At 38.8% G+C, this 23,722-nt stretch overlaps 1 protein-coding gene across 1 annotated transcript; it reads right to left on the bottom strand.

The window, feature by feature from the left end:
* Window positions 1-12,356: 12,356 nt before the first annotated feature.
* On the bottom strand, window positions 12,357-15,929 carry LOC129771125 (tigger transposable element-derived protein 1-like). Its single transcript, XM_055774488.1, has 2 exons — window positions 12,704-15,929; window positions 12,357-12,652 (listed from the first exon to the last, which is right to left on the bottom strand). Exons 1-2 carry the CDS (start codon window positions 14,292-14,294, stop codon window positions 12,531-12,533), a joined length of 1,713 nt encoding a protein of 570 aa, XP_055630463.1. The 5' UTR covers window positions 14,295-15,929; the 3' UTR covers window positions 12,357-12,530.
* Between the last annotated feature and the right edge of the window lie 7,793 nt (window positions 15,930-23,722).

Here is a 23,722-nt window from a genome sequence, read left to right as displayed (position 1 = left end):
TGGTCCACCTGTACTCCAAGCTCCTTCAAAAGATTTCTCAGCCAAATTGCTTCGCAGAAGGCTTGGCTCAATGAAACGTATTCAGCCTCCGTTGAAGACAGCGCCACAGTGTTCTGCTTCCGGGTCATCCACGAAACGGTTCCACCATAAACTTGAAATATGTTGCCGGATATTGATCGGCGGTCTTCTGGGTTGTTGCCCCAATCAGCATCAGCATAACCAAGCAAAGGTGTAGCTCCTTTACGTCGCCGAAATACCAAACCGTAGTTGATGGCAGTCTTCCGACAAACACTTACACATGTCCACCCGATGTGAAAATTACATGTCTTTGTTTGAATTCAAACATGATTTTCGCTAGTGTTGAATGTCTATCCCAAACGCGAACAATGATACACAAACATAAACATTGTAAACAAACACGATGTTCATAATTCACGAACATCATGTACAAACATATCACCCGATGTCGCAGTATTCATTGCTTTCGTTTCGTTTCTTTTCACGCACGGAAAGAAATTATTCATCCTAAAATATTTCTTCGTAGAATAATTTTTCACAGAAACGAACTTGAAATTTAGTTCGCATTACAAAAATTACATGAACTAAGAGGCTATGAGTTCATGCACATTTGCAAGTCTGATTATATAATCCTTGGTTTCGTGCAAAGAAAACATTCTCTGAATAGAAAGAAGAAGAAAGAAGTTGCCAATTGAAGTCTGGGGAAGCGACTGCACCATTGTCATGATAAATGCTTCCCTTCCCTTTTCATATCAACGCACCAACACACCGTGTGTTGAGTGGTGGTGGTGTGCTGTCTAATTCGCTTCTTTTACTCTACACACTGCTGTTGCTTGGGATGAAAATGCGAGAGAAACTGAACATCATGTTTGAACATCATGGGAAACAAACATGACACATTCTTAAACAACGGGTACAAAAAATAATGTTTGTCTGCAAACATGAAACTGCGTGAGTAGGGAGAACACTGTTCGTCTCGTACCCAGTGTTCAATGTGAAACACGGAAGACTGGTTGATGGTACCCTTCAAGTACCGGAGGACTCTCTTCAGATGGCTCCAGTGAATATCCGTTGGTGCAGATTGAAATCTGCTGAAGAAGTTTACAGCTGCACTGATGTCTGGTCTGGACGATAGTGCTAGATACGTCAGGCAGCCAATCAGCTCTCGATAGGGTTGCGCTGTAACTGCTTCGTTGCTCCGTTCCAGTTTCAGGTTTTGGTCTAATGGAGTTGACACTGGGTTGCACTCCGTCATTCCAAAACGCCATAGAAGATCCGAGACATATTTAAGTTGACTGATCTTTATCGTTCCTCGGCAGCGATCCCGTTCAACTTTCAGACCCAGAAAATGTTTAAGTTCACCTATGTCCGTCATGTCAAATCGCTTGCGTAACTTCGCCTTGATTTCTGTCACCAGGTCAAGATGGCTGGAGATCAGGATGATATCGTCCACGTAGAGTAACAGATATACGACAACAGTCTCGATTCGCTTCCAGTATAAACAGCTGTCCTGATTGGATCGCTTGAAGCCAAGCGCCAGTACGAAAGAGTTGAACTCCTCGTTCCAGCTTCGTGGAGCTTGCTTCAACCCATACAGCGACTTCTTGAGGCGGCAGACGAGATTTGGGTCACTCCGCTCGAATCCCTCAGGTTGTCGCATGTAGATTTCTTCCTTCAACACGCCGTTCAGGAAGGCCGTCTTCACGTCCATCTGGTGAACATGGAACTGCTCCTGATTTGCTACAGCTAGCATCACCCGTACCGTGGTGATCTTCGCCACCGGCGCGTACGTCTCGTCGTAGTCGAATCCGTGGCATTGCGAGTAGCCCTTTGCTACCAACCGGGCCTTGTACCGATCGATGTTGCCAGCTTCATAACGCTTCACCTTAAAGACCCACTTGCAGTCCACAAGGTTCTTTCCTGCTGGTTTTGGAACAAGCTCCCAGGTTTCATTCTTGTGTAGCGATTCCAACTCACTACCAATCGCATCTTTCCAGTGGGGCCAGTCACAAATGCCTCCGCATTCAGTGCAAATGCCATCACCGTGTCATCTGTCGTCTCACTGGAACCTGTGAAATATTCAGCGGCAGAAGTTGCTCCAAATCCAGTAATGTAATCAAAGAACTTACCGGGGATTCTGCGCTCCCGTCCGCTTTGCCTCGTGGACACTTCTGCTGGGCAGTTGTCACGTTCTAGTTGCGAAGGGAGCGCTTCGGTAGGTTTCTCCTCTTTTTCAGACACAACGTTGTCCTCTTCATTAATGGGTTCCTGGGGTTCTCGTGGTTCTACAGCCGTTTCCAGGCAAGGTCCTGATGGACATTTAGTCTCCAGATGGATTTCCTCTTCCTTATCCTTCAGTTCCAGCGTTACCGGCTCGACGATTTGCTGCACATTTCGTTGCTCGTCGAATACAATATCACGTGACGTGAACAACGTCTTCCTCTTGGCATTCCAAACTCGATATCCATTGGTTGTGTACCCAATCATCACGTTCTTTTCGGACTTCGGGTCTAGTTTACTACGTTTTACGTTCGGAATCCATGTATAGGCGATCGATCCGAAAACTCGTAGCTTGTCGATGTTTGGCTTCCTACCGTACCATATCTCAAACGGCGTCTTCTTCTCTTCCAGGGCAGATGTAGGGCTTCGATTCAATAGATATGCAGCGGTAACCACCGCCTCGCCCCACAAGCTCTTAGGGAGACCAGCATCGACCGGGACTTGTCAAGAAGTGTCCGGTTCATTCTTTCTGCAACTCCGTTCTGCTGCGGACTGTATGGTACAGTTGCTTCCATGCATATTCCTTCAGTGCGGCAAAATTTTCGGAACGACTTGCTCGAATACTCCCCGCCGTTGTCGCATCTGAGCTTGGCGATTTTCGTCCCGAAGAATGTAGTGACCCGCGCACAATAATGTTCGAACTTTTCCTCGACTTCATCCTTCGACTCCAGGAGGTATACCACCGTGAAGTGACTATAGTCGTCGATAAACGTGACGTACTAGCGTTTCCGGTTCCATGTTGTTGGCGTGAATGGCCAGCACACATCGGAATGAACCAATTCTAATGGCCGGGATGAACGTTTCTCTTTGTTATCGTCGAACGGTTGCCTCGTTTGCTTACCAGCCAGGCACACCTCACAGATGCACTTATCAGGCCAGTCATGGATTTTTGCTGTTGTGTCCACCATCCCCTGTTTCCAGAGGGTTCTCATGTTCGCCTCTCCTAGATGGCCGAATCGTCGATGCCACAACTCAAAATTATCTTGCTTTGACGTCATAGCGCTCGCTTCCACTGACCTCCGGAAACTGATATCCAATGCATACAATTGGCCCTTTCTCTGTCCAACACATACTACTCGATTATTCTTCTCAATGGATACCTTTCCTCCGGCAATTTTCAGCGTCATTCCGTTATCCTCCAGCCGACGGACCGAAAATAGATTGCACTGCAGATCAGGTACATACAGCACCTCCTTGACGACGGACGGGTATTTCTTTCCATTGATTGTCATATTCACTCGGACCGTTCCAGCCAACTTGGCCACGAGCACCTGACCGGATTTCGCCACCGCAATGTGAATCGTTCTCGTTAGAGGATGCAGCTCTTCGAAAAACACTTTCTCCTTTATCATGTGATCTGTTGCGCCCGAATCAAGAAGCCACTCAATTCGTTGTTCAGTCATTGCAGCAGGTGCTGAAAGAGCGCTGTCACTGTCGCCTGTGCAACGAAAGCCATCTCGTTTTCGGTCGTCAAATTTGCACCGGATTTTTGTCGTCGCTTGAATTTTCCAGCAGTCTTTTGATTCCTTCCCCGGTCATTACCAGGATTCTCTGGACAATCTACACGCTTGTGGCCGTACCGATGGCAGCCATAGCACTTCAAATTGTAATTTTTACCTGCAAAAGCTGACTCGCTGGAATTTTCCTCCCTGCTGCTCGATGGATTTTGGTGCGTTCGTTTTACCTTTTTTTAGCCGTTTTTTCACGTACTCCAGCGTCAACTGGTCAGGCTGGATCGTTTCCAGCGCCGTAATCAGCGCTTCATAAGATTTTGGAAGTGCCAGCAGCAGCTGACACACGACATCCTCCTCATCCATATTCACGTTAGCAGCTCTTAGCTCTCGGAGAACCTTCTCGAACTGTAGCAAAAAGTTCTGCACGGACTCATCGTCTCTCAGTTTCAGCTCTTGAAAACGCTTCCTCAGGAACAGCTTGCCGGCGATTCCCATACGTTCGAACGCGTTCTTCAGACCGTCCCAAACATCCTTTGCCGTGCGCTTGTCCTTGACGTACTCTAACTGGTCTTCCGCGATCCGGTGGATGAGTAAGTTCTTGCACTTCCGGTCTCTGACCATACGCTCCTCGAGTTTCTGCTTCTTTTCCTGTTTGACATCCGCGGAGTCATTTGCCAGTTCCGTCGCGTACTCCTCATCCTCGATGGCCTTCTCCAGACAGTCCAGCAATCCCTTGTCCTCCATCAGTACCTCGATCCGGAACTTCCAGTTCCCAAAGTTGTTTCCGTTGAACAGCCAAAGCTTTTCTTCGCTCATTTCGGGAGCACTTTTTCGTTTTCTTCAGGTGAAAAAAAAATCTTCTAGATGTCCACATGTGCTGGGCCCATAACCTAATAAAAAGGCAGAGGTTTATAATAACGTCTTGATTTATTGAAGGCTGACGTTTAACTAACGAAAAATAATTCAAGGCTAAATATAACAAGGTTAACCAGATTGCCACTGTGTTGCTATATCAATCGGTTGTTATCTAACAATTAATGCGTATGTCTGAAGGGAGAAACACGTCGCCGTTTTGCTGTGAAACAGGGAGTTTAATAGTTTGTACTGAATGTGCATTAAGAGTGATTTGAGGTGGGCCTAATGTTCTTATTTGCATGGGAATTGTTTTTTGTGGAAGAATTAATTTATGATTATTAACGTCAATTATAGCTTTAAGATCTGACAATGATTCGTATCCAATGATGCCATCAAAAAACGTATGAAAATTAAGAAGATAAAAAGTAAAGTTTTGTTCAATCCCAAACAGAGTTGTGGTGAATTTTTTATCAGAGATATGTTTTCCTGCACTATTTTTGATGCTTATTGGTTTGCATGATTCTTGTCTTATATCCGGAATAAGACGTGGTGAGATGAAGTTTTTATTAGAACCGCTGTCTACGAGAATTTTTGTTTTTTTACCGAGAATATTTATGATTATGTAAGGAAGTCCATTTATAGCATTTAACTCGGAAAGAGAGTACCTGGGGAAATTTGAAAATTTGTCTCCGATTCATTTTCGTATTCATATTCATGTTCGTCCTCAGAATGATCTTCAAATGGTTTTTCAGATTCATCTTCTGCATCGTGATTGTATATTCTGTTCTGTTTTGATCTCAATGATGGATCAATTTCCATAGGTTCTACCTTTTGTCTGTCAGAAGGTGGTTTCTGTCGTGATACAAATTGTGTCGGTCTGTTGTCAATTGATTTGTTGAATGGTTTTGACGTAGGACTACGTCTTTCATTTCTATACCGGGGTGTAAAATCAAAGTTTCGAAAACGAAAGCGTTACGCCGGAGACCGAGATTTTGAGCGTTAATAGCTCCTAAACAACTGAACGAAATGGTATGATAAACACTTCATTCGAAAGATAAAATGTCTACGCGTTCTATACTTGTTACTTTTTGATCCAAAAACTAGTTTCAATAGTCTTAAAATTGCTTTCAAAACAGGCTATTGAAATCACCAATCGGTATATAAGCGAGCGCCGCTCGGAAATCCACTCAGTTCTAATTGAACAGCGATTGGAGCATGTTGTCGCTGTTGTGGTGAAGCTCTTCGTTTATCATGAAAGCGCGGATGAACGGTGTCACCAAGAGCCTGTTTGTGCACCTTAGGCCAGACATGAATCCATCAGGAGGAGAATGATGTCACAAACGGTTCCCCGGGATGATCTCGAAGCAGCCGCTACACACATACACACACATACAAACGCGGAATTCTTTCCGTTTGGATGCCATTCAGCATCGAGAAAGATCCGGAAAAAAATCTGCCAGTTCCTCTGGGAATTTAAAAATACATTCATGTGAAAGAGTTTATTTGAATGTTTTCTATCCATGTAACACTGTGACCAAATACATTTGGTTTTGTGATTTTTCAATCAATCGCAATTAACAGGATAGCTTCTGAAGATTATTCTTCCCCATCAGTAGGATATTGGTGAGACGCATTCATTTTTCGTGAGGACATCGACAAGACAACATCGTTGCTGAGGATGCTGGACGGCGAAGGATCGAGATCTGCCCTGAAACGCAAGCAGTTTGTTTGAAACTGTGAGGGAGCACAGAGAAGCCGATCCTTCAGGAGAAGAGAAGGTGACCATCGAAGCAGCTGCTACACACACACATACACGCACGGAATTCTTTCCGTTTGGATGCCATTTAGCATCGAGAAAGATCCGGAAAATAATCTGCCAGTTCCTCTGGGAATTTAAAATTACATTCATGTGAAAGAGTTTATTTTAATGTTTTCTATCCATGTAACACTGTGACCAAATATTTTTCAATCAAGTGCTATTAACAGATGGTTATCGAGTTAGCATTAACCACTGGTGGGCTTCCAGTATCGAGGAAAATGTGGAAATATCTAATCGTTACTGAAAATAATCTGCCAGTTCCTCTGGGAATTTAAAAATACATTCATGTGAAAGAGTTTATTTGAATGTTTTCTATCCATGTAACACTGTGACCAAATACATTTGGTTTTGTGATTTTTCAATCAATCGCAATTAACAGGATAGCTTCTGAAGATTATTCTTCCGCATTAGTAGGATATTTTCGTATCCAATATTGGATTCATAAAACCTTGTACCTCTAACGTAACGCTCTCGTTTTCGAAGTACCCAAAAAAATTCATTTATCCATTCATTCAGAATGGATTCAGATTCAACTTCAAACAAAGGATCACTTAATCAACGATAGTCCTACGTCACCATTGCGGTTATACCATAGATATAACCCACTTTCTGTTTTTTTTTTATTATTTCTTGCGCAAGCGTTACTATATTAGATGGTATCATCGAACGTTCATTCAACTTTTCGCTCCACTCAGCTGAGAGCAACTGATACCCCATTGCTAATTCACCAATCCGCCATCGGTTGGAGGTAAACATTTTTCAAAATGCTTTTTATTAGATTGAGGATGTTGCTCGAAAGCCGAATTTGTTTGAGTTTTAGTTTTCTCGGCATTTTGGAATCGAGTCAAGAAAGCGTATGCTGCTTCTAAATCACTAGGTTGGGCTGTTTGCGCATAACCGAAGTAAGGTTTGCTAAGTCCGTTTATAAATGCAGCTAGGCATTCCTGTTCTAGAAAATGATTGATTGCCTCCCAGTGGTTGGAGTAGATTTCATTTTGCTTCGCTAGAGATTTCATGTTAACCATGATTTCTCTTGTACGTTTATAGTATATGTGAAGAGAGTCAGTCATTTTTAGAGACCAAAGTTGCGTTTGATAGGTGGCAATATTATTGCGATCACCGTATACATTTTGTAAAATTTCTGCTACTTCTTCGAATGTTGATGGGTTACCATTTACACATATTGTGTCTCGGGCTCTTCCATCTATTTTATTGATCACCGCTTGTTCATAGACAGAAAATAATTCTGCTGTTACGTGTGATCTAAATAAATTTAGAGTTTTTCTTGCAGTTGTCAACCAAGACGCTAACTGCTTTTTGTTTCCATCAAACGATGGGATCGTTCTAATTGGATTGGGAATCCTATAGAAATCAGAGCGCCGGTCCTCCACAGCGGGGGCCTGCTGCTGCTGTTGTAAAATTTGTTGCTGTCGCTGCAGTGTATTATTTTCTTGCTGGAGAGCGCTTAGTCTCTGTTCCAGATTTTGTACTGTTGCATAAATGCTTTGAAGATTTGCTGGCTCCATATTAAATTTTAATGCCTTTACTTTTGGCAATGGATTGAATTTTGGCATATAGCACTAGGTTTTAAAAAGAAAAACGACTCACCTGCGATAGGTTCTGGAACCACTCCTTCGAATTGAAATTCACTAAATCACTTTGAAATGTCTTATTGAAGCACCGCAAATCCTCCACGTGTTGGGAGATGGTTTTTCACCGAGTAGCTTCACACCGCGAATAGAAAATCACGTAGTGGACTCTATTCCACAGCACACTAAATGTTCATTAAAACAGTTCCGAATTTCCACGCACTGAAAACGTTTTTGCGATGTAGCGCCGCGTCTTTCAATTTGTCACGTATCGGACACAAACACTGCACTAGCGAAAGCGAAATTGTTTCCACGTTTCGATTCTAAGTTCCGATTTAATTTAGCACTTAGCGCAAATTCACTTCAACGCGATTTAGGAAGTGGCCCGTACGACTGCGCCAGTTATGATTTATACACCATAGGTGGTGTAAAAAAAAACAAACTTTTATTTACCGAACTTTGAATTATAAAGTCAACTTAGATACTAACTCTAGTTCCCTGTCGCTAAGCCTTTTATAACTATCAATTTCTAAGTCAGCATAATTCAATCTTGGTTGGTTCCCGTTCATGATGTGTCGTGTTGCATCTGGTTCTCCGGATTCTGCTGACTATATCTTCTATGGCGATAGCGCTGGAATTTGTTTTGGCATCGTACGGTTCGTTGGAAATGTTTACATGATGACTGCGTGGCTCAATGATTATCTGACCTTGATGTGTAGTGTGGATTGTTGTGCTGCTGGGCTGGTTTCCGTACATAACTATATATATATATATATATATATATATATATATATATATATATATATATATATATATATATACACTAAAGTCGCTTTTTACGCGGTTTTTTTTTGCGCGGTTTTTTTTTACGCGGCTTTTTTTACGCGGTTTTAGGGATTTACGCGGTTTTTTTTTACGCGGATTTTGGAATTTACGCGGTTTTTTTTTACGCGGATTTCGGAATTTACGCGGTTTTTTTTACGTGGATTTCGGAATTTACGCGGTTTTTTTTTACGCGGATTTCGGAATTTACGCGGTTTTTTTTTACGCGGATTTCGGAATTTACGCGGTTTTCCCAAAAGTATCGATTTATACGCGGTATGTTGTATTTTCTTCTCAATTTGTTCATTTGTAAGACTTAAGTACGTTTGCTTCAATATTTGGAGCCAAATTCATTTTTTCTATGTTTGTCTCCTGGGAATTGAGTTAAATAACTGTGGTTTGCTCGAGGTTAACACGGTATATCTGAGGGATAAGATTTAGTATTCTCGTGATAACGTTGTCGCAATCTTGGCGAAATTGGTACCTGATTCTGGGTTCGATTTCAGCTAGCGTTGAAACGATTTTGGTAACCGAATGGAAAAAGAATAAACAACAATAGTGTAAGTAATGTGAGCTTGATCCCCTTTTTTTGTTTCGGATGTATTTCAGCGAAATTTTATATGTTTCAACACAAATTTAATTTAATTTTTTGAGTAAAATTTACAAAAGATATTTCATACTTTTGTAAATTTTACTCAAAAGACTCCAAGCGATATGAATTCAAAAAAAATTTCAAGAGATGTCAAACACCAATCTAAAAAATGTGAAAGATATGTCCCCGTTTTTTATTTTTATTTATGACACTCAGCCTTTGGCTAGTTCGTCATTTGGACCAACGTCCTTACTGTTTTTTTAATTAAATCGTTTATTTTTACAGGCTCAGTTGCATAAGTTTAAAGGAGCCAAATTCATCACTATATTTTAACTAGAATATATTAACATGTTTCCTTAATTCTATGGTTAATAAAATAGGAAACCGATTACTCGCGGTCGACTCGAGTTTAGAAGGGTGACACATTTTCATTAGGAAAAGGATGGGATGTAAGGACATTTTAACAATGTTCACATTCATACATTCATACATTCTCATTCACACTCACACTTCACACTCAATTCTTGAAAACTATCCTTACATCTAAAATGTATTGCGTCCTTACTTGATTTCCGTAGAAAGCAATGATCGAAAATTCTCCTCTGGTGACATATTTGTTGGAGGGGAAAATGTTATGATTGTTAAATAGGAATTTATTTGTTCATTTAGGAAAAACCAGTTCTACATTTTCTTTTTTTGCGCTATTTGCTTTCCCAGATTAAACGTGGGCGTTAAGTGTTAAATTTACTCACAGTACCGGACAGAAGTATGTAACATCGTATATTTTTTGACTGTCACTTTACAATATGTCAAAAGATTTGTCGGATATTTTGATCAATGGTTGAATAAGTATTCGAAATTCATTTGTGTAATTTTGAAAATAATCTATTGAACGAATGAGAGATACCACTTTTAAGCAATGTAATTCCTTTTGAAAAGCCTAATTTGAAAATTGAGTTACTTGAAGCACCCTTAACCATATGTGGTGAAGTTTTTTGCCGTAGTAATCGAGATGGTTTGTTTCAAATGTTTGTATAGAAATAAATACAGTTTCGAGGGTTCAAGTTTTTTTTTACTATTCTGGAGAAAAGGATGCTATCTATTTGCGTCCGATCTTAGCGATTGTTCTTCATCTACCAGTAAAAATATGTATATTCGTGATTCACAAAGGCTATTTACTTTTTCCAAAGAAAGACTGCCCCAATCGGACATAAGACAACCTAATATTTCTCCACGGTGAAAAAGTTCAAACGCTTTTTGCTTTTTTCTGAACTGAATTTGTTCATGCATATTATAGCATTTCATAGAAGCAGATATCATTTACTACGACTCAAAAGATAGACACATTTGGTTGATGGAGCTCAAAGTACTGTTTTGTCTCAAATTCCGAACACTTAATTTTCAAATGTAAATTTACTAAACTTTAATGTTATAAATAATAGAATAATGAAAGCCTTGACATTGTTTGAGGTATTGGCTACATTCAAATAACATTTACAGGTATCGATACAGCTTATAATTCATAAGACTAAGCATTTGCAAAAAATGTGTCGAAACCAATAACACATTGTTTGCGTTAGCAAATTCCGCAGTTTTTCAGTTTTTGTAGTTGTATAACTATTTTGTATGCTGTTTTCATGTTAAGTGCTATAAAAGGTATGGATCTACTAGAAATCTTTTATGCAGACATCTTCTTTAAAATTAGTATTAAAGTAGTGATCGGAATTTGAATCAAGTTTCGACGCATGATTCATATTCCGAACTGTAGTTTGGATACTCTATTTTCAGGCAAATACAGCAATAGTCCACAAATTAGGATGCAAGTACAGTCCAATTGTGGAGCAACTGATGTAAAGATGTTTGTAAGCTCCGTTCTTGTAGCACATAGTTCGCAGGCGCAATCCAACGAAAGCAAAATGAATTTTCTTGGTCAGGTTTTCAACTAAAACCACAATAATGAAACCGGATTTCTGAAGTAATATATTCACTCTATTATATACAGAGTCGATTATATACTGACACGATTATCTATGGTTCGATTATATACAATTTTGGACTATAATACACTCAGTTTGAAAAAAAAGTCTTATATCTCAAATAGCCTTTTTTCAAGAAAGAAAAAAAGTAATATTTCAAAGTTAAGGTGAAAGTTTATTGGATATTATAAGTACAATGGAGTAAAAACCGTGGTAATTAGGAAATTCTAATTGAAGACTCACCAGGAATTGTTTAAAATGATATTGCTGCGGAATAAGAAAATATAGGAGCTAGATGTCGAAGAACAAATTATAGAGCGTTCAGAAAGCTTCAATTAAATTTCAAGAAACAATCAAGTTTATTATGCATTTTTTTTTTTGATAAAATTAATAACAAATTAAAAACTTTAGAGTTTTTGTCGCTCTAATTGTTGATAAAATTTACCAATTTAGATGTTTCATATAAAATACAAAATATAGAAACATAGAGTAACATTTTTTCTCATTTTTCGAACAGTACAACCAATTTTGCCAAGTTTTCGTAACTATTGATTGTACTTGTTTTTTATAGTTTATATGGTTGCGTGACCAAGGGCACTATATTTTAAATATTTTTTTCTTGAAAGCTTCTTCTTTCTAGAAAAAAGTTATTTATAGAAAAAGAGAAAAATCTGATTTTTCGGACCATCGGCAAACTCATAACTCGAAAACGATAAAAATCACATTTCTGATTTTCGATTATCTTGTGTGGAAAAACCAGAACTTTCAAGAAACATAAAAAAATATACCGTCCTTGGATCATGTAAACTATAAGCAAACAAATACAATCAATAATTACGAAAACAAAATCCAACTGTTTTGCTAGTATAACATTTTTTCAAGAAAGACTAGCTAATTGGCTTTAATTTGATATATCGATCATGTGAATCGGTCCAGTAGTTCGAAAGTAATTTTTTCAAATTGCATTTTTGCAATTTGAAAAAATTACAATACAAACAAATGTTTTCGGAATTTAGACAAATTTAATTAAACATATTTTTAGTTTTTTACCATGATATTTTTACCAATGTATTCATAAATCAATTTTATTGTAGTCAAGTGGAAAAAAGAATTTCTTTTATTGATCTAATCACTATCATTAGCAACACGTGGATGTTTGCGGTTAGATGATGTGGCGATATCTTCCTCATCCGAAGAAATCGGACGAGATCGTCTGCGTTCCAATGGTAAGCTGAAATCCTCGTCATCTGTAAAGATATTATTAAAATACTTTTCACTTTAAACATCAATGTCACTACCTTCATCGATAACTGTTGGCTGTGTTTTTTCGTTCAATCTATTGTAGCGAAGCATACACAGTTTCAAATCATTCCGAAATGAAACGGCTCTCTCAACACAAGGATCCTTTTCCATAAAATGTTTTACGAGGGTATCCGCTAATTTATTCCCGTCTTCGATATCACATGGCTTGATATCCCGGTCTTCATCGTCCTCTAAAGGCTCCGATGTGACTAAACTCTGCATCAGTTCATCATCTTCAATTTCGGTGTCTTCAAGAAGCTCTTCAACGTCTCTACTATCCATATCTTTGAATCCTTTCCCTCCAATTGCATGTGCCAGAATGAGAATTTCTGATTCTTCCACATTTGAAGGGTCTGTTGAACCAGCTTTCACGCATTCTGGCCATAGTGGCTTCCAGCACGAATTCAATGTTTTAGATTTCATAGAAGACAGAGCCTTTCCTATGAACGTCAGAGCGTCTCTTATCTTAAATTCTTTCCACGCTTGAATTACCGTCATCGTTTCATCGCTTTCAAGCTTTTCGAGGATGTACCGAAGACATTGTTTAATGTACAACTTCTTGAAAGCAGCAATTATTCCTTGATCTTGAGGCTGTAACAAAGAAGTTGTATTCGGTGGAAGAAACACAACTTGAACGTTTGGGTGCTTGATAACTAGGTGTCCTGGAGCGTTATCCAAAATCAAAAGCACGTGGAACTCCAAACCTTTTCCTTCCAAGTATGTTTTCACTTCCGGAATAAACATATCGTAAAACCATTCCTCAAAAACGGCTTTTGTGACCCACGCTTTAGTGTTAGCTTTCCAGTGCACTGGCAGTTTGTTGAAATCAGCCCCCTTCAACGAGCGGGGCGTCATAGCACGATTGATCAATAGCGGTTTCAACATAAGGTCGCCTGAAGCATTACTGCAAAATAACAGGGTAACCCTGTCTTTGGCCGCTTTGAAACCACTGGCATATTGCTCCTGCTGCGTAATGTAGGTACGAGACGGCATTCTTTTCCAAAAAAGACCCGTTTCATCTCCATTGAACACTTGGTCACCATGATGCGCACCTTCTTTTATGATCTTAGCGAGCTTTGGAGGAAAACTATTTGCAGCCGAAACATCGGCCGATGCGGATTCACCCTTGATTTTAACGTTGCGAATGGAATTACTACGTATAAAGTTATAAAACCATCCCTTACTCGCGGTAAAGTCTTTCTTTTTACTTGAAGACGGCTCATTCTTCTCTAACCAAAGGTAAAGGCTCAAAGCTTTCTCCCTTATTAATTCCTGATCCAAGGGTATTTTCTTCTGCGCGTGATCTTCGATCCACATATGAAGTGCCTTTTCCATCTTGACCATCAATGGATCTCGTGTATATGATGAGGATTTTGTTGCATAGATAGTGCCCTGAGCTGCTGTCTGTCTGATGCTATCTTGATTCTTTTTAATTGTACGCACAGTCGATTCGTTGATTTTTAAATTCCTGCCGACGTTTGCAACAGATTTCCCATCTTGAAGGGCATCCAAAATATTGAGCTTCATTTCCAAAGAAAGAGACACTCTTGATCTGTTTTTTTTGAAGGCGGTTTTTTGCGAAGCCATTTTAGAGTATGCCTTTAATCAAAAATTTTGAATACTGCTGACGTCTTCAGCTAACTGTCGAAAAGCGGAACTGCACACGATTACCCCCAAGGTTGGGTAACTCGCTGGGAACTGGCCGAACTCGACCGAACACAAACTGGCTAGACTCTACAACCACCACGGTTCAGGAACTGCACTTTCACTTTAACTTTCACTGCAAGGTTAAATCACGAATAACTTCTTAATGCGATTTCGTCCTTTTATATGTGTTCAGTTCCACACCGAACGAACTGAAGCGACAGCATCTAGCAGCACACATAATTTGCACACGACCCCACAAACCACGAGTACCCCTCCCACAGCGCAACTATGAGCTAGCCATCACCAACACACGCTGTGCCCGACTGCATAAAAATAAAATTGGTTCACTCCGACTGAACGGATCAGTGAAAAATGCAGTGTGAATGATCGCAAAATATACTATTTCAGAGTGCGATTTAGGCTGTAACGATGACAATGAGTTCAAATTTGACGATATATTGACGAATACTGTTCGGAATTGTTCAGTCATAGTGAACCAACTCTCAAAAAATACATCATTTAGTTCAGTCAGAGCGGACTTTGTACGTATAGGCAGCCAAATAACAGCCTTTTTTGGCATGATACTTGATGTTTTTTTACAACTATCATACATCACAGTATTGGCAGAGAGTAGCTCAAACTTCTGAGAACAATATTGAACGAAAAAATTAAATGCTTTGTAAATTGCAGAGCATTAAACTTTATGTTCGTTTTCTCGAAATCATAAAAATGTCACATGGCCCGGTCTGACTTAACACCGACCATATAACAGATAGGTATGCTTTTAGAACAATTCAATGTAGCCAATACATATATAAGATACTGTAGAAACAGTTTGTATACTCTTACATTTGAAATTTGTTGTTAAAATAGTAATTTGAGGCAGGGTTAAAATATGCTTCTACGTATTTTGGTCATGCCACCTAACCAAACAGCTCTTTACTTACCACTCGGTTGTTGCACGTTGGACGGAACAACAACTTGTAGCGATTTACAGATAATTCAAAGATAAAACAGGCATAAAATGCGTAAAAACCTACTTGTAACTACTTTCTAGTTGAATCTCTGACTGTTTTTTATTTATACAATAAGTATCTTCGGGAGCTGGGACCGACACTTATATTGTTCAAACGCTCTTGATGCGCGCTGAATGGGAAGCAGAGCACGAAAAAATCGGGGCTTAACGTGTTAAATCCATCGAAAAATGGATGAGCAATAAGCGGTAGAATCTGGACATTTTCAATCTGTACCCCCAACATGTTCCAGAAAGACAAAATCCTATGTTTAAAGGTGCTCCCCGCAGAAACAAGAGGAGCGCTATCGCGCTTCTCCGCACTCAAACGGTTAAACAGGTATTTACATGCAATCGGCCAAGGAGCTACCTTCGTGAAGCCTTGTGTCACGCAATATATGCACACAATATGCAATTTGTTTGAATATGGGTTGCATTTTATATCAATAATTCACTGACTATTAGTTTTTTACGTGTATTTTAAAATTTAGGGTGGTTTATTTTTACGCGGATTTTGGAATTTACGCGGTTTTTTTTTACGCGGATTTTGGAATTTACGCGGTTTTTTTTTACGCGGTTTTCGTTTACGCGGCACGTATCCCCCGCGTAAAAAGCGACTCCAGTGTATATATATATATATATATATATATATATATATATATATATAAATATATATATATATATATATATATATATATATATATATATATATAAACCGCCACAGATTGGAACATATTGAAAAAATGACGCAGAAAAGTCGGACTATCACATTTGGAACAATTATAATGTTGTCAGTAATTGTATCAATAATAATTTGGTTCATAGTCAAAGAAACGAGATGAATTCGTTCGGTAATAACCATCAACCCAAACATGTTAACGGGAGCCGAAACCTTGTCATAACATGTTGAACCGGGACGGTTCAATCTAAGACGGGGGAAGTTATGTACGGAAACCAGCCCAGCAGCACAACAATCCACACTACACATCAAGGTCAGATAATCATCGTGCCACGCAGTCATCATGTAAACATTTCCAACGAACTGTATGATGCCAAAACAAATTCCAGTGCTATCGCCATAGAAGACATCGTCTGCAGAATCCGGAGAACCAGATGCAACACGACACATCATGAACGGGAACCAACCAAGATTGAATTATGCTGACTTAGAAATTGATAGTTATAAAAGGCTTAGCGACAGAGAACTAGAGTTAGTATCTATGTTGACTTTATAATCCAAAGTTCGGTAAATAAAAGTTTGTTTTTTTTACACCACCTATGGTGTATAAATCATACAATCTCACGTGCATCGCGATGTACAAAGTATTATTGAATACGTTCCAATTTAAGTTTTCTATTGAATCCGATAGATGGGGTTCTGACCTATCTTCCAAATTGTTAAATATAGCTGGGAATATATTTGCAGCTATGTTATGACCGAAAGAGAGAATCGATGTAGAGAAATCGATCAAATCACTTACACCCCTTTCATTCTAATCCCCTCTTATAGCATTGTTGGGTCAAATCGCATATCAGTGCAAAAAGCATCGTATATTGCTATACACTTTATATGCGTATAAAATATGACATATACGTATATCGGCTTCAGTTTCGCGTATATATAGTGTATAATTATGACTATTCTAATGATTTAGTGTTTGCTGGGTAATCTTGTTCCTGGAAATGTTCCGAACATATGTTCATATGATCGATGCCACAAGTTTCCAACCATACCGATTCTATTTTTTCTCACGTGAAACCCAAAGCTTTTTAGCTGTGCAAAGCACCGTTTATCGCCTTCGTAATTCCAGTAATTAGTAACAGTGAAGTTCTCCATTTTCAACAATGCAACTTGCACTGCAAAATTCACCTTGCTATGGATCACGCGGTTTTTGTACAATTACAACGTACGGTACTTGCATTAAAATTAGTTGTTTATGTTCGTTAACAGACAGTCTTGTTTTGTATGCCGTGTCGTTTCGGATCCAGAAGAAATAAAGTGATTAATGGACGATTCACATAGAACGTTACGGAAAAGAACGTCTACGTTCCGTCAACGTCTCCACCAATTCACACATGCAGTCAATGTTTGCAACAGCTCCGTCACATCAAATGCCAAACGAAGGATTTATTTAATGTTATTCGTGGTGTCGCTACCTACAACGATTTTAAATTGCAATAACCTCTTTCGAATCGGCATGCCTAGAATCAGTTCTAATCTTAGAAAAATTCAATGAAAATCATTCTAAGTCAGCATAATTCAATCTTGGTTGGTTCCCGTTCATGTTGTGTCGTGTTGCATCTGGTTCTCCGGATTCTGCTGACGATGTCTTCTATGGCGATAGCGCTGGAATTTGTTTTGGCATCGTACGGTTCGTTGGAAATGTTTACATGATGACTGCGTGGCTCGATGATTATCTGACCTTGATGTGTAGTGTGGATTGTTGTGCTGCTGGGCTGGTTTCCGTACATAACTATATATATATATATATATATATATATATATATATATATATATATATATATATATATATATATATATATATATACCAGCCCAGCAGCACAACAATCCACACTACACTATATATAGTTATAGTATAAACATCGTATAGTATGATTATCGCACCGGAATCCAGCCTGTAACATAAACACATATCATCGTATCCAGCCAGCAACGAGCGCGATCAGCATATTTACAATCGGCATAAACAACCGTTGAACGTGAACGTTCATGATCACGCCACGCGGACGAAATCAGCCGAGTAAGCAGTTCTACATATTAAATAGGCCCCGGACACCATTCTGGAGTTGAGTTGTGTTCTAATCTTGTAAGGAAAAGTCGGGTTTTTGTATTCGTTAGAGTTAAGTTGGACAGAATAAAGTGTTTTTTTAAGAACTATTAGTGAATGATCCTTTAATTGGCGCAGCCGGTGCGGCCTGAGGACTAAGTGCGTGATAAACAGTGTAAAGGCGTGAAATAATAAATTACGACCAAAGTGAGACCGGAAGTAGCAGTTTCAAGGAATTGACGAAACCATCCGATGCAACTTGGAAAGTTAATCGGAGTTGTGATCACACCGCGCGACACTAGCCTGAGGGGACCGCTAGCACACCACGACGAAGCAAGGGTGAGTAATTCAATTTTTCTTTTCGTGTGTTCTAAGAGAGCGCGTTGGATAATTGAATCGCTCAAGTGCAAGTGAAACCGTTCTAAGAGAAGTTTCCTTGTCAGCAAAGTAGAAGCAGTTCTAAGAGAGGGTTCACTTTGTCTAAGTTATAAAAGTTCTAAGAGAGTTTATAACTTCTTGACTTTTACGAGTTCTAAGAGAACGTGAGGTCAACAAAACAATAATTCTTATATCTCCAGTTATCCTGATGTGCTCATATGCCGAAGGATAAATTTTGGAGGCAAACTAGACGCAGCTTTTGGAACAAAGATTCAAGCTCGTCGGAAAACTCATTATCGTCTCTCGATTCTGGTAAATATTCACACATTCCCATTGAACGAAGTAAGATAGACGAATTAACCAAAGCACTTCAACAAAAAGTTTCTGTGGAAAACGATCCAAATCAAAACGAAATGGAAGCACTAACTGCGCAAATGCAGCAAATTGCACAGCAACTTGCTGATATAAGCAGACGACAAACAGAGCAAGAAGCTAATTTTAATAAAATGCAATTTCATAACCAACCAGATGTAGAACATAATGTGAATAATATCGTTGGTGATATTCAAACTTTATCAAGAATTCCAGATCCAATTAAAGGAATTCCAAATTTCGACGGAAACAGAAAACAACTAAATGCTTGGCTTAATACAGCTGAGACCACTTTACAAATATTTAGACCACTTGTTTCGAACGGTGTCTATCAGATTTATGTTCAAGCAGTCTTTAATAAAATTGAAAGGCGCGCAAAAGATATACTTTGCCTTGCAGGAAATCCTTCAACATTTGATTAAGTTAAGACCATTTTGACTGAAGCTCTTGGCGACCGTCAAGAACTATCAACTTATAAAGCCCAGTTATGGTCACATAAACAAACTCCGGAAATGAGTATAAAAAAATATTATGCTAAAACCAAAGAAATTGTACAGAACATCAAAACAATTTCAAAACAGGATGCTACATTTAATGAACATTGGGAAGCAATTTCGAAATTTATTGATCAAGACGCTTTAGCCGCTTTTATTGCAGGACTAAGAGCGCCCTATCAAGGATATGCACAAGCATCGGGTCCAAGCGATCACGAAGGTGCTTACGCATTCCTGTGTAAATTCCAGGCAACAGAGAAAATAGCTCTCAGAATTCTCTTCATCAAAACGAACCTCACAGGAAATTTAAAAATAATGAGTATCAATTTCCAAATAAAAATCAAAATCACATGAAGCCTAAATCTACGGAAGCAACTAACAAACCCAATCAAAACTAAAGATCATCGAACCATATAATTGAGCCAATGGATACCAACTCTGTAAAATCAAAGCTAACATTAAACAGACCGATTAATAACCATGAAATTCAATCTGAAAGCGAGAGTGAGGACGAAACAGTAGAAGATGTTTCAGTAAATTTTCACGAAGAAACGCTGAATCAAAATCAAACCTAATTTTTTTGCCTTATTTGAAAATTAACCTTTTCGGACGAATAATAAAACTCCTCATTGACACAGGCGCAAATAAAAATATTATTTCTCCCGGAATTTTAACAAAAACATCGAAAATCAAAAATGTAGCAGTGAAAAATGTGTTTGGTACCAACAAAGTGATAAAGAAAGGCAAATTAGACATTTTCAATGGTTTATTTCCTCCACTTAGTTTTTTCGAATTAAAATTCCACGAAGACTTTAACGGCTTACTAGGATCAGAAACACTAGCAAAATTCGAAGCAAAGATAAATTACAATAACCAAACCTTATCATTACTTGACAAAAAATTTAAATTATCAAAACACTACCCTTTAAAAAGTACACAATATAATCACATTACCACAATATCAACCACAAATGATGGAGATTGGCTGGTACCAACATACCAAAAGTTGAGAGAGGAAATTTTCATTCAACCAGGACTTTATAGGTCTATAAACGGAAAATCAATTATAAATATTCTCACAACAAAAAAAGAAGTACCTAAACTACCAAGAATTATAATAACCATTAATAATTTTGAAACCCTAACGCCAATCCCTATCGAAAATAATAACAAAATTTCAAAAACAGAAATAAATGATTTGATTAGAACTAACCACCTTCTACCATCAGAAAAATCAAAATTAATTGATGTTATTTACAAAAACCAAGGTGTACTATTAAAAACAGGGGAAAAACTTTCATGTACAACGGTCACAAAACATGAGATTCACACCACTAATGACACTCCAGTATACACTAAAAGTTATAGATATCCACACCATTTTAGGAAAGATGTACACGAACAGGTCAAAGAACTATTAGACAACGGCATAATTAAACCATCAAATAGTCCATATTCCTCTCCAATAAGGGTTGTACCAAAGAAAGCTGACGCGTCAGGTAAAAAGAAAATACGTGTCGTCATAGACTATAGAAAGATTAATGAAAAAACTATTGACGATAAATTCCCCATGCCACAGATTGAAGATATTCTAGACAATCTTGGAAAATCAGTTTATTTTTCAACACTTGACCTTAAATCAGGGTTCCATCAAATTGAAATGGATCCCAAACATGTAGCAAAAACCGCTTTTTCGACAGACCAAGGACACTTTGAATTTACAAGGATGCCGTTCGGATTAAAAAAATGCCCCCGCAACCTTCCAACGTGCTATGAATAATATTCTTGGAGAATTTATTGGGAAAATTTGTCTTGTGTACCTTGACGATATAATTGTCGTCGGATACAACCTGGACAATCACATGGAAAATCTGCATCGTGTTTTGAAACGTTTAACCGATTTTAACTTGAAAATCCAGTTAGACAAATGCGAATTTTTAAAAAGAGAAACAGAATTTTTAGGGCACATTGTCTCTGGTGATGGTGTTAAACCAAATCCGGATAAAATTGAAAAAATACTTACATGGCCTCTACCAAAGACTCAAACTGAAATAAAACAATTTCTTGGTCTAATAGGATATTACAGGAGATTCATAAAAGACTTTTCCCGCATTGCAAGACCTATGACAAAATATTTGAAAAAGGATATAAGCCTCGATACCCAGGACCCATCTTATCAAAAAGCATTCGATACATTAAAAGAAAGGATAACAACAGATCAAATATTAGCTTATCCACAACTCGATCAACCTTACATTTTAACAACGGATGCATCAAACTATGCATTAGGGGCAGTACTTTCACAAATTCAAAATAGTCTCGAAAGACCAATAGCCTTCGCATCAAGAACTCTTAACGAAGCCGAAAGCAGCTATGCTACCAATGAGAAAGAAGCCTTAGCAATAATATGGGCAGTAAATAAATTCAAACCTTATTTGTATGGCTCCAAATTTACACTGGTAACAGATCACAAACCATTAACATTCATAAAATCTTCGGAAAAAAATTCTAAAATTCTTCGTTGGCGTTTGGATCTTGAAAATTACGATTATGAGGTAAAATACAAAGAAGGGAAAGCAAACGTAGTTGCTGATGCCCTCAGCAGAAGACCTTTGGAAATAAAATGTAATGAAATCAATAATAACAGTATTTCTCATTTTTCAGGCACAGATGAAGAAGTGACAGAATCTTTAGCCAATAATCCTCCCATGTCGGAAGCCCAAGATGATCCAGTTGCATCACTTTCCACGGATTCCCAGACAGTCCATTCAGCGGAAGAATCTGACGATTATTTCATTCATTTTTCAATCAATTTTCCAGAAATCAACTTATCTTCAAAATCTCTAATGTTGACACAAATATTCAAGAAACGCTTTTCCAAAAATTCAATCGGATGATAATTTGCAAACCTAATTTCGATAAAGATACAATCACTCATTACTTAAAAAAATTTCATAACGGAAAACAAACAGCAATAATGGCCCCTGAGAGTTTGCTTCAAACTATTCAAGAAACATTCAAAGAAAATTTTGGATTGAAAGGACATTTTTTTTTTTTTTCCAAAATATATATTTTTATCAAGGCTCATATGGCGTTAGCCTCACGGGGCTGGGAGTTCAATACTTTAACAATTTTTCTTATTATCTATGTTAGTAATATGTAACCGATTACTCGCGGTTGGCTCGAGGTTAGTATTACAAGTGTTTTCGTAATTCGGATGTTGCTGTCTCCAATGCTCTGTACGTGTGCCCGACTCGGGATACTTCCTATTGGGATGCAGCTGACCCTTGATCAGCAACGCCCCCCTAGTCTGTACCTCATATCTAGCGTGGTGCGTCTTTCTCGACTCGAGGAATCCAGGATAGAATGGTCACTAACCGGCACAATCATCAGTTCATGTAGAGTTGTCATGAGCGGTACAACCTTTGGCTCTTGTTGAATCATCAGTGGACTGCACAACCTTTGGCCCGTGTATCTGTAAAGAGTGTGTGTATGTATTGCCGCGACTAAGTAAAAGTTTATCGATCGGATAGGAGGGATATAAAACGGGGACACAACGAAGGAAACATCATTAAACGTTGACATCGGCGTTCCTGAGGAACAGGTATAGATGAAGCAGAAGATCAGGATCACGGCTACCTAAGATATCCCGGACGGGGATCTCCGATTGTCTGCCTTGTGCTCTCAGTGCTCTAGAGAGCTGAGAGCGAGCAGCATGGAACCGGATACACGACCAGACAACATGCTCGATGTCGTGGTAGCCATCGCCACAATCACAAAGATTGTTTGCTGCGAGCCCAATGCGATAGAGATGCGCGTTTAGGTTGTAGTGATTGGACATAAGCCGAGATATCACGCGAATGAAATCACGACCTACATTCAATTCCTTGAACCATGCACTCGTCGAGACCTTAGGGATAATCGTGTGTAACCAACGACCGAACTCATCTCCACTCCACATGCGCTGCCAACTTACGAGCGTATACTGACGAGGAATGTAGAAAAATTCATTATAAGCAATTTGCCTTTCAAAAAGTGTGCCTTCTAAAGCGCCCACCTTAGCTAGCGAGTCCGCTTTCTCATTCCCCGGAATCGAGCAATGAGAGGGAACCCATGCTAAGGTAATCTTGAATAATTTTTCGACCAAAACACTCAATAGTTGTCTTATTCTTGTTAGGAAATAAGATGAGCGTTTATCAACTTTCATTGAGCGGATTGCCTCTATTGAGCTGAGACTGTCTGAAAAAATAAAATAGTGGTCGATGGGCAATGTTTCAATGATCCCCAGTGCGTAGTATATCGCACCCAGTTCAGCGACATACA

Source organism: Toxorhynchites rutilus, chromosome 2 (genome assembly GCF_029784135.1).
Source record: "Toxorhynchites rutilus septentrionalis strain SRP chromosome 2, ASM2978413v1, whole genome shotgun sequence".
NCBI classification, from domain to species: Eukaryota; Metazoa; Arthropoda; class Insecta; order Diptera; family Culicidae; genus Toxorhynchites; species Toxorhynchites rutilus.
This window is presented reverse-complemented; position numbering and strand designations above follow the sequence as displayed.

What these genes read in the sequence shown, in the direction of transcription:
- LOC129771125 (XM_055774488.1), bottom strand. Translation starts at nt 14,294, where the DNA reads ATGGCTTCGCAAAAAACCGCCTTCAAAAAAAACAGATCAAGAGTGTCT. An exon ending in GCCAACAGTTATCGATGAAG is followed by an intron (nt 12,653 to 12,703) that starts GTAGTGACATTG and finishes ATATCTTTACAG; the next exon opens with ATGACGAGGATTTCAGCTTA.